General features: G+C 36.9%; 1 protein-coding gene across 4 annotated transcripts in view; it reads right to left on the bottom strand.

The window, feature by feature from the left end:
• HEPH (hephaestin) overlaps window positions 1–12,639 on the bottom strand; it is a 72,231-nt gene that overhangs the window by 3,627 nt on the left and 55,965 nt on the right. For all 4 annotated transcript variants that reach the window (XM_039851409.1, XM_039851408.1, XM_039851410.1 and 1 more), the window contains 4 exons: window positions 5,657–5,763; window positions 4,300–4,525; window positions 1,706–1,845; window positions 665–827 (listed from right to left, as the gene is read on the bottom strand). In XM_039851409.1, coding sequence (XP_039707343.1) covers window positions 665–827; window positions 1,706–1,845; window positions 4,300–4,525; window positions 5,657–5,763 — 636 coding nt within the window. The remainder of the gene's footprint in view (window positions 1–664; window positions 828–1,705; window positions 1,846–4,299; window positions 4,526–5,656; window positions 5,764–12,639) is intronic.

Below are 12,639 nucleotides of genomic sequence, written 5' to 3' on the forward strand. Positions count from 1 at the left end.
CACTTAACTCTTTGATAACCCAAAAGCACACAAGCTAACACTGCCTACACTTCTATATTGTTGGTGACTAACGAAGACTTATTAATAACGAAACTAGCCCAGCTATTCTCTCTCTATAAAAAAAGATAAAGACAATATTTTTTCACCCTTGGTAGCAACTCTGTCTGGGCTAAGCTATAATTGAAGGCCCATATCTCTTTTCAGCCTTAGACAGAATTGTTCCAGGACAGAAAGAATTGCCTTTCACAAGCCCCACAAAACAAATCAAGGGGTCTCTGTTAGAATTATATTTCTTTTTTTTTATAAACTGAATTTATTAGCAAAATTTCTTGAAACAGTCTGCAACTCTAACGAATTATAAAATGATTCATTTGTATACAAATTAAATGTATTTCAAAGGAAGCAAATCTTCACTAAGCATCAATGCCTAGAGTCCAATCAGTTTCAGGCTGGTTCAACAGACGTGAGCTCAACAGATGTCAAGGGGGTCATGGGAAATGAGAAATATTGGATGCAAGAACACCTAGAGGGGTATACTCTGTCTTAAGTCCTGTTATTTTCTGGGATAATAAGGACAAGTGAAAAAAGACTTCTTGGGATTATCTGTTTTTTATAGGCTAGATAAAGTGCTAAAAAATGGCACATATTGGTTGTTAGGCCTTACCTCTTTGGGACAAGACAGTAAAGAGGGTCTCCATACCAGCATGGACATGGTCAGTAACATGGCAGTGCATAAGCCATGTCCCAGGGTTGCTGGCCACCATCTCCACAACCTCAAAGGTCCCTGGGAACAGATCCACTACATCTGCCCGGTAGCTCTCGCCATTCTGCAGGAGAGATTAGAGGTAGAGGAAAAGAAGTGAAGGATATAGAGAGCATCTCAGAGTTTATAAAAATTAAAAGGTTTAGATGTCCACATCAGGGATATGGAACTATGATTTACAGACCAAAAAGCAGCTTGAGAAGTCCATCTTATCCACCTTCCCTATGAACTCGCCCACACAAACTGAATCAATAGGGGGACTCTTTCTCTTACTTATTCTTAAGTGTCCCAAAGTAAAATATATTACAGCTTCCTTTGGGAAGCTAAAAACTAGTGTTTCCATACTTTTCCGCAAGCTAAAATCTGGAGAATTCAACCTAAATCCTGACTCCTAAGAAGGAGCCACATATTTACTTTAGCAATGGAACCCAAATTAGTTTATTTTTCATGTCATCACCTTATCAGTACCTCTAGATCTTTATGTCTATATGAATGCCTCCAACTCTGCCCCTTTTCTTAAGACTAGATCTTCTTCTCCAAAACTTACATGCTTTTTCCATGTAGCTCCTGAATTGAAGTTCTTCTTATAATGGATTGAGGACTTTCAGAGATTGAGACAGCACTCTGAAATTCCTATATCTTAGAATAACTGCTCAGTATCTTAAGTCCTTGACTAAGACCCAATTATGTTGATGATTCTTTTCATCCCCTTACCCCATAAATGAACCACTTGTTTCTTCTGTATCAGCAGGGAAAGCTAAGGCCTAGAGAGAAGTGACCCTGAGATACACAGCCAAAGTAGATTTCCAGTTCAATGCTCCATGTACAAGATCTTCTTTTAACTGGTTATTATTTTGTTCCTTGCTATTTCCTTCCTCCTTAATGACTGTTAAAGCACTTCTCTAATTACCCCCGAAGGACTCAGTCCACTTTCCAGCTCACCCGATAGAGGAAGCTCTCTGCATGGAAGTGGACAGTGTGCAGGTCAATTTCTTGGCCCATGGCCAGCATGTACCAGGCCACTCGTTCTCCTTGGTACATGGTAAGACCCTTGAGGTTGGCATAGAGCTTTCCATTAATGGCTGTAAAAAAAATTAAAAAAAAAACAACTCTTATATCTCTAATTTTGACTTCAGATTGCCACTGCCCTAGAGCTAGTCCTTATCATTTCTGATTATAGCAATTGTCTCAACTTCTCTTGTTTCTATTTAATTTGCCCCCCTCCAGTCTATCTTCTACACTGGTGTTACAGAAATTACCGTCTAAATAACTAATATGACCATGTCATTCTGCTGCTTAAAATATTTTACTAGCTCTCTCTTGCCCCAAAGATTAAGTCCATGGGTTTTTAGCTCAGCCAACATGGTCCTGCAAAATATAGCCCCAAAACATTTTCCAGACTCATCTCCTATTATCCAACACACTTATTCCAATTAGAGTGATTTATTCATCATTCCCCAGATAGCCCAATGCATGTTCTTTATATCACTACTTGTGTTTTTTATCTTTCCTCCCAGAAATCCTGCTTCCTTTTATCCATATTTTCAAAGCTCAGTTAAAGCCTTCAACTCCTCCAAGAATACTTTTTTGATTAACTCTCCTCAGTACCTCTCATTCCCTGCATTCTTTTCAACCTCCAAACTTCTCAAGTACTGTCTTACCACTCTTTGAAATGTACTAGAAATTGTTTTCTAGATTTATCTAACTTTTAATTTGTGGAAGCTCATATCCTCAGCTAGACTCTAGGTTTCTAGCAAGCAGAAAATGAATGTATATACTATAGTACTATAGTTCTTTTTTATTCTTCAGAACACCCAGAAGACACCAGAGCCTACAATACATGTTTTAAAAAAAAGACTAGTCACATTTTTAAATTAATCATATTAATGCATGGGTCTCATCATCTGCCTTTTCCTAGGCTATACCCTGTACTTAAAGACAACAAACTAGTTTATTGCCATGGTAATTAACACTATCTAGACTACGCCCAGGACATATTCCTCCATTTCTCATGTACTCACAGAAGGAAGGTAATTTTCACTCTACTCCATAAGAGGGGAAATAATGGAAAGAACATTTATAGCATGCTTCTGTATTTACCCCCACCAAATTATGAATTTGATAAAAGGGGCTAAACATGCTCAACTCAGCCTTTACTGAATCTTCTCTCTTTTGGATCAGTCTGACAACAGAAAAGGGTGGAGACAGATTAACTATTTCATTGTGGGAAAGATTCTGCCCCTGAAAATGAGGAAGACTATTGTTGTCCATCTATATCAATGGCAGGGTAGACAATCTATTACAGAAGGAGTATTAGCAAGCCTATTTAATAGCAGAACTAAATTCAGTTTTCCAATTAGCCTTCTTAGTAGGCTCACATTTGATTACTTTTTCTTTCACTATTGGTTCAGGAATCTAGAAGGAAAGGGAAAGATATTATTTATTTGCCCTCAGACCACAACTTTATTTAACATTTTATCTCCAGTGCCAGAACTCAGAAAGTGCTCAACAAATACATGGTAGACAAATAGGTAGATGGATTAATACCTGAAGACTTTGGATAAATGAGCATATAAACAAGCAGATGGAAATGGGCATTAGTCCAACCCCTGTACTAGCATGATCTCACTGTCCTCACTCTCTTTTTGTTACTTTACTTCTCTGACTTGACAGGAGCTGAAAATTTCACATTGTAAAGTTTACGAATCATCTGTTCCTATGTAAACCACTCTTATCTCCAACAAGTAGAAATAACTAGAGTCTGTGTGACAATGAGATACTACTTCTGAATTTCATTAGAGTCATTATCAAGCCACGCCTTATCCTCAGATCAAAGAAATATTAGGTTAGAAAGAATAGTGAGGAATCATTTCATCCATTGCACTTAAGTTCTCCCTCTTATTTGAGATTTTCTCATATTTAAAGAGATACATATATCTCTAGACAAAGGAAGGATTGGATGCACAATTTCCCTCTGAAATCTATTTGAGCATCAAAAACTCTTCCTTGTATGTAATACAAACCCAGTATGCTACTCTCTGAGGCTCTCTTTCAATTGTTCCATCTGTAAAATAAACTTTGTTTTAAAAAAATAGACTAAAAGACAAGTTGTACATCTGTCTATATTGAAAAAGAAGATATGAGAGCCAAAGTGGTAAATAAATAAGATTATATTGAGAGACTAAACTCATGATTTTGAAGCAGAGGAGCCCTGAACAACCAGCTCACCAAATACTTTGAGGGTCATAAATGTCCACCTTGCCTTCTCTAATGCGTTAAAACGTGCTGGTGCCACTACAACAATTTTGCAGACTCAGCTTCCTGTTTTCTGGGCACTTGATCTAATATGGATCACATGTCTGCTTTGTCTGTATAAATGTACAATAGCAGGGGACATTTTTTCCAATTTATTTCCATTCCAACTTCCTACTTTCCCATTCTTTCATGAATTATGCTCTTTTAGGTAATAATGGGTCTATCAGATACTCCTAATGCAGGGACTTCTATGGAAGAGGGGTAGGTTATTTTCTACAGACCATGCATTTTATTACTCTCCAAGAAAGTCTCATCCTGTAGGTTAACGTGGCCTGGCTCTTGGGGCCCATGGGTTGCCACATTCTCCTCCAGGTACCAAGACTGATTCTCATCAAAGATCAAGAATAACAAGGCAAATTCTCGGTCCATGTCACTCCGTCTTCCATGGGGCTCCAGGATGCCCTTTCTGCAGATGGTCAATGGCCCCACCAGGCCACTATACATGTCCTGAGAATAGGAGGAAGAGGAGAGAGTGAAGGATATGAGGTTGTTCCTGGGTGGCATTGTTCTACAGGGAGCCAAGCTAACATCTAAGCCAACTCTGCTTTCAGAACATCATCATAATACCTTACTTTTATAAGCACCTTCACCATGTTATCTGAATTCACCCTCACAACCATCTTGGGACATAGGTAAGATGTGCTATATAACTTATATTTTAGCTAGGCTAGACTATTCATTTATCTCCAAACCAACCAAGAACTTTCAAAACCCAGTCATTTTCTCATGCTGTTTCTTCCTGTAATATCCTCCCCTCTGCCATATTCCTTATCTTATGGGATACTACTATTCATCTTTCAAGGCTCAAAGTAAGTACATATAAATTTCATTAAATGTAAGGCCTTCTCTGGCTTCCCTCTCATTCATCCTCTCGTCCAAGCAGAAATAATCACTTTCTCCTGGATCCCCAATAGAACTATTATATGGTTTTAAAGATCTATTAACACAGAGATAGATGACGATGATGATAGATAGATAGATAGATAGATAGATAGATAGATAGATAGATAGATAGAAATAACATTATGCTTATATTAATCTGTTTCCCCAACTAGATCTTATTCTTTGAAAATGGGAACTCTGTCTTACGTTTGTATCATCCAAAGCACCAAGTGAAATGCCAAAAGTATGGTAGGCTCTCAGTAAATAATTGCTGTGATCTGGCTTTAGATGGGTGGCTAGAGAGATAAACTCATCTTCCAGATGAGGAAACAGAAGCAGAATGATTTATCCAAAGTCACTCCAAAGGTTAGATAAAAACAAATTTGGGACTAGAACCCTAATCTCTTGACAACTATTTCTGGACTTTTTAAATGAGAGCATATTGCCTTATAGGATCCAAGAAGAGGAAAAAAGGAAGAAAATGTTTATCACAAACATGTGGTGCTACCTACCCCCTTTATTCCCCCTCCTGTCCTTTAAAATAAGTGGAGCATTTAAGGAATTTCCTCAAAACTCTAGGATTAATATTCTAGGGATAGGCTTCTTACTATACCTATTTAATAGTTTTTTTTTTTTTTTATGAGCCATTCTACCCATTTGTGAGACTCATCTCCAGGAAGCCAATATTGTATTTACCTTGATGGGATCTACTGCAGAATAATAAATCCAGGAAACACAAGCAGAATCATTGGGTCCAGGGCCGGATCTCTCTGGGATGTTCCATTTGTAAGTGAGAACCTCACCTAGGAAGGGTAACAGGTATCTCCAGTTGGACCAGGTCAGAAATTTCTCCCAACTCTTAGGTCTTACCAAGAGTCTGTGGTGGGTGAGTCTCAAGCCCTTTAAGATCCTTCCCTATAATTTTCATACCAGTCTCCATTTTATTTTTGTGACTTTGTTCTTCCTCCTGGGGCACCCTCAGCCTCTCTTCTACTAACCCTACCCTTAAAGGCCCAGGTCCAAAATCCTCTGCTAAGGCAGATATGCTATTGTTCTCTCTGCTTAGGATGTCCTCTCTTCTTTGGCACTTTTATTCTTTTCCTACTGTTGCCTCTTATGCAAAGCAGTTTCCCCAGGCTTTGTTTCCAGTCCTCTTCTTTTTTTTCATACTCCCTCCATGGAAGCCTTCAGCCACCTTTCTGATATTGGTTATTATCTATGTATTTATGACTCTTAAATACTTAGCTAGACTTTTCTTGTCATTAAGCTCCAAACTGACATTTTCAATTAGCTACCTTGGCATCTTCTGAAGATTGTCCTGACAGCACATCAAAAACTAAAATTGTTATAAACTCAGCTGCCTCCTTTGAAAAAAGAATACTGTTACTCACTCTGTGCTCCCAGTGTCTAGTAAAGACATCAAAACCATCCTAGCTACCCAGACTCAAAACTTTAGTCTTCTTTGTCTTCCTATATTCACACATAAATCATCCAACACAATGGCAAGTCCCATGATTGTACCTCTATAATATATTTTATAGTCACACTTCTTTACAATTCTTAATATTCCTGCCCTAATGTAGACACTTGTTTTTTCAACTGGACTATTATAAAACTTCCTAATGTGTTTCTCTGACTCCAAGTCTTGCCTTCTCCAATCCATCTTCTGATTAATGCCATATTAATTTTTAAAACAGCTTTATCAACATATAATTTGCACACCATTTAATGGACCCATTTAAATTGTATAATGTAATGGTCTTTAGTATAATCACAGAATTTTATAATCATCAACACAGTTTTAGAAAAATCATTGTCACCAAAAAATCCCTATACTCTTTAGTTATCATTCCCTAATGCACCTACTCATCTAATCCCTAAGCAACAATTAATCTACTTTATGTCTCTATAGATTTTCCCATTCTAAACATTTTATACAAATTGAATACTAAAGAAGTGACATCAATAAAATGTCACATTAAGGAGGTCCTAATGCTCATTTCCCCCTCCCCACAATAACAACAAAAACAAGAAATATGCTATATACTTATAAAAAATAGCTCTGAGAGCACTCCAGAATACAATAAAGAACCTGTAGCAAACTGGTAAAAATAAAATAAAATAAAACTAAAGAAAGAAAGAAAATGGCCATATAACCAAGTGTAGGAAGTATCTTACGATATCATCCCAATCACCCCAGTCTGGTACAGCTAGGGAACCCCCATTGGGGAAAAGGACAGCAGGAGAACCTCAGCATTCCTCAGCACCAGGAAGTCTTTCTTGACACTGACCCCAGCTGACTGAGCTGTATAGAGTCCAGGTTCCTCTGCCACTTCTACAAGAAGGAGCCACTACCACTCTGCCACAAGCCCAGAAAAAGTTGTAATTGCTCTACCCTCCCCAAAGAAGGAGCTGCCATCACCTTACCTAACAAAAAGGAGTCTCTGGAGTGACATCAGAAACATGGTGGAATGAGACACATCCCCAGATCTCTTCCCTTGAAACAAAAATAAGCTAACCATCTAAAACTCAACAGAAAACACCCAAACTTCAAACCAACATATCTGATAATGGGATCTGCACCTAAGAGCTACCGCAGGTCAGAAACCCGAGAGTCAGGGGGTAGACTTGGAGAAACAAAGAGGCTGCCTCTCGCAGCTGGACTCCCTGCAGGAGGAGGGGGAAGGGAGAAAGTGTTGTAGGTACCCTGAACAACCCTGCCTTGGAGAGTGTGAGTTCCATGTGGCTGGCAGCAGTGCCCAGGCATAAGGGCAGGAAGCAGAGAAGTGGGGACAGCAGAGACGTGGGGATGGTAGAGACATGGGGACAGCAGAGAAGTAGGGATGGCAGAAAAGCGGCGATGGCAGATAAACAACAGTAGATTATTACAAGCCATGGTTGCAAAATGTGAGGCTGACCCACAGACCCCATCCACCAACACAGAGGGCCACTCCACATACCCTCCTAGACCAAACACTACAACACCATGGAGCCCCAGGGGAATCTCAGCAAACACTACTGAAACTGTAACTAACACTGACAAGGACTAAGAATGAGGGTAGCAAGCCTGATTGAATATCTATATGGAAAAAAAAGCATTATTAAGACTTTACATACAGCAGGGATCCAAGAGGATTAGATGTCACCTACTAGAAACCAAAAGAAAAATGTCTTTGCAACAGACTAAAGAGAAATCTTTATACAATAAACCTTCTTTCTGGAAAAAAAGCAGAATACATTTCCATTAATAGCCAGGCAGAGAAATAGTCCATTAAACACCATGAACAACCGAGGTGACAAAGAGTTTAGAAAGAAAGAGAAAACTCGCCGGAAAATAAGCTTACAGACATAGAAATATGTGACTTAAGTGACAGAGAATTCAGGATGGTATTTCTGAAAAAACTCTATGAGATCCAAAACAATTCATTTCAACAATTTCAGGAATTGAAAAAAAGCATCTAGATGAGCAGAATGGGTTCTTTAGCAAGCAAACTGAAACCCTCAAAAAGAACCAACGAGAACTTGTGGATATGAAGAACACACTGAAAGAGATGAAAACTGAAATAACGAGCTTGGGAAATAGAGTTGATCAAATGGAAGAAACGATCAATTATGTCAAAGGGAGAAATATAGAAATAAATTAGAAGGAAGAAGAGAGACAACAAAAATTGAAAAATAATGAAAAATGATACAAGAACTAGTTGATACCATCAGTAGAGGAAACATACGAATAATGGGCATTCTCAAAGAGGAGGAAAAGGAGCAGGGGTTAGAAAGCATTTTCAGACAAATAGTTTATGAGAATTTCCCAAATCATAGGAATGAGATGAAGCTTGGAACTCAAGAAGTCAACAGAACATCAAATATCTCAACACAAAAAGGCCTCTCCAAGACACATTGTATTACAATGATCAAAAATCAAAAACAGAGAAAGAATTCTCAGAGCAGCCAGGAAAAAGAAGTCGGTAACCTAAAAATGAAAACCCATTAGATTATCATTGGACTTTTCAGGACAAACCTTACAAGCGAGAAAGGAGGGGAATCAAATATACAAAATAGTAAATGAAAGAAACTACCAGCCAAGAATAATGTATCCAGCTGAGCTTTCCTTTAGATATGAAGGAGAAATAAAGACCTTTCTGGACATACAAAAATTGAGAGAATTCTCCACTACGAGGCCTGCATTATAGGAAATACTGAAAGGGGTCAGGTCCTCCAAAACAAAATGACACACACAAAAACAATCCATAAAGAGGAGTACAGTGACTAGCAGGCAGATAAAAGCAGAGGAGTGCAACCCTCACTAAGAACAGGGCATTATAATCTTAAACAATAACCATCCATTACATATTTGTAATGCTAACCATACACCAAAGAATCAGAACTGAAGTATGTAATATAAAACGAGAACAGCAGAGGGAAAAAACCACACACAAAAACAAGGAAGCAATGGAAATACCGAGCCACCAGAAATCAAAATATAATATAGGAAAATTTCATATTTCAATAATCAACCTAAATGTACATGGACTGAACTCACCAGTATAAAGGCACAGAGTTGCAGAATGGATCAAAAAACAGAACTCGACCACATGCTGCCTCCAGGAGACACATCTCAGCTCCAAAGACAGATATAGACTCAACATGAAAGGGAGGAAAATGATTTCAAGCAAATGGAATTCAGAGATAAACGTGAGTAGCAGTACTAATATCAGAGGAAATAAATTCAAAATAAAAAAGATAAAGAAAGATATTGAGGGACACTTCAAAATAAAAATGGGAATCATGCACCAAAAAGACATAACATTTATTAATATCTATGCTCCCAATCAGGAAGCTCTGAAATATATAAAGCCATTACTAGCAGAACAAAAAGGAGAAACAAAACAAAACATAATCGTGGTAGGGGACCAAAATACCCCACTGTCGGATACAGACAGATCATCCTAACAGAAAATCAATAAGGAAATAACATCCTTAAATGACATGTTAGACCAATTGGACATAATTGACATATACAGAGTTTTTCATCTCAAAACAACTCCTTATACATTGTTCTCTAGTGCACATGGAACATTCTCAAGGATTGACCACATACAAGGACACAGAGGTAGCCTCAACAAATATAAAAGGGTTGAAATCCTACCAACCATATTCTCTGATATAATGCTTTGAAGCTAGATATAAACTGTAAAAAGAAAACGGAAAGAACCACAAACACATGAATATTAAACAACATGCTACTGAAGAATGACTGGGTCAGAGGAAAAAAAAGGAGATATTAAGAGATACATAGAAATGAATGATAATGATATTACAACATATCAAATCTTTAGAGGCATGGCAAAAATGATAATAAGAGGAAAGTTTATATCATTGCAGGCCTATCTCAAAAAACAAGAACGAGCCCAAATAAACAAACTAACGCTTCATCTTAAAAAACAAATAAAGAACAAATGAAGTCTAAAGTCAGCAGAAGGAAAGAAATAATCAAAATTAGAGCAGAAATAAATGAAATGGGAAAAATAATAGAAAAAATAAATGCAACAAAGGGCTGGTTCTTTGAGAAGGTTAATAAAATTGACAAACCCCTGGCTAGATTCACTAAAGAAAAAAGAGAAAGGACACAAATATAATTCGGGATGAAAGTGGGAAAATTATAATAGACACCGCAGAAATGCAAAGGATTATACAAGAATACTATAAAAGTATATAACACACAATTTAATAACCTAGAAGAAATGGACAATTACTTAGAAAGATACAATCTTCCTAGACTGAATCAAGAAATACTGGAAAAATCTAAATAGACCGATCAGTAGTATGGAAATTGAAACAATCATCAAAAACCTACCAAAAAGTAAAAGTCCAGGACCAGATGGCTTCGCCAGTGAATTCTAACAAACATTCAAAAAAAGATTTAATACCTATTCTCCTCAAACTCTTCCAAAAAAATCAAAGAGTAGGCAAGACTTCCCAACTCATTTTATGAGGCCAATATTATACTGATAACAAAACCTTGTAAAGATAACACAAAGAAAGAAAACTACAGATCAATATCTCTCATGAACACAGATGCAAAACTCCTAAACAAGATAATAGCAAACCAAATACAGCAACATATTAAGCCCACGCGATCAAGTGGGCTTCATCCCAGAGGCATAGGGATGATTCGACATACACAAATCGATTAATAGGATACACCATATAAACAAATTAAAAAATAAGAATCATACGATCATATCAATAGATGCACAAAAAGCCTTTGAAAAGATACAGCTTCCATTTATGACCAAAACACTGAACAAAATTGGTATAGAAGGAAAGTACCTTAACATAATAAAGGCCATCTATGACAAACTCTCAGCCAACATTATACTTAATAGTGAAAAACTAAAAACCTTCCCTCTAAGATCAGGAACAAGGCAAGGCTCTCCACTATCACCACTGTTATTCAATATAACATTAGAGTTTCTATCAAGTGCAATCAGACAAAAGAAAGATATAAAAGGCATCCAAATAGGAAAAGAAGTCAAACTGCCATTATTTGCAAATGACATGATTATATAGAAAACCCTAAAGACTCCGCAAGGTAAACACTAGAAACAATGAGCAAATACAGTAAAGTTTTTGGATACAAAATCAATGTTCAAAAGTCCATAGCATTTATTTACTCTAATAATGAACTGTCAGAAGAAAAAAAAAGTTGAAAAAATAATTTCTTTTGCAATTGCAACAAAAAGAATAAAATACCTAGGAATAAATTTAACAATATTGTGAAGGACTTATATAATGAAAACTATAAGACCCTATTAAAAGAAATCAAAGAAGATACAAGGAAATGGAAATATATTCTGTGTTCTTGAATTGGAAGAATCAACATACTTAAAATAACCATATTACATAAAGCATTATATAGATTTCATGCCATCCCCATCAAAATCCCATTGGCATTTTTTAAAGAAATGGAACAAAACATCATCAGATTTGTATGGAAGCACAAAAGACCCCGAATTGCCAAAGACATCCCGAGAAAAAAGAATGAGGCTGGAGTCGTCACTTTGTCCGACTTCAAATTATACTACAACACAAGAGTAATCAAAATGGCATGGTATTGGCAGAAAAACAGACACACGGACCAGTGGAACAGAATAGAGAGTCCATATTTACATAGGCAAATATTTTTCGATGAAAAAGCCAAAAACATACAGTGGAGAAAGGAAAGCCTCTTGAATAAATGCTGCTGAGAAAACTGGAAAGCCACCTGCAAAAGAATGAAACTAGACTAATGTTTATCACCACACACCAAATTAACTCAAAATGAATTAAGGGCCTGAATATAAGACCTGAAACAGTAAAATGCATAGAAGAAAACATAGGAACTAAACTCTTAGACCTTGGACTTCAAGCAGATTTTATGAATTTGACCTCAAATGGACGAGGAGTAATAGCAAAAAATAAATAAATGGGACTACATCAAACTAAAAAGTTTCTGCACAGCAAAAGTAACTGTCAACAAGCTAAAGGGACAACCATCTAAATGGGAAAATATATTTGCAAGCATGACTTCCAATAAGAGCCTAATATCCAAAATATACAAAGAACTCATACGACTCAATAACAATAAAAAAAAATGATCCAGTTAAAAAATGGGTAGAGTACCTAAACAGACACTTCTC

Source organism: Pteropus medius, unplaced genomic scaffold, assembly GCF_902729225.1.
Source record: "Pteropus medius unplaced genomic scaffold, Ma_sr-lr_union100, whole genome shotgun sequence".
In the NCBI taxonomy this organism is placed as follows: domain Eukaryota; kingdom Metazoa; phylum Chordata; class Mammalia; order Chiroptera; family Pteropodidae; genus Pteropus; species Pteropus medius.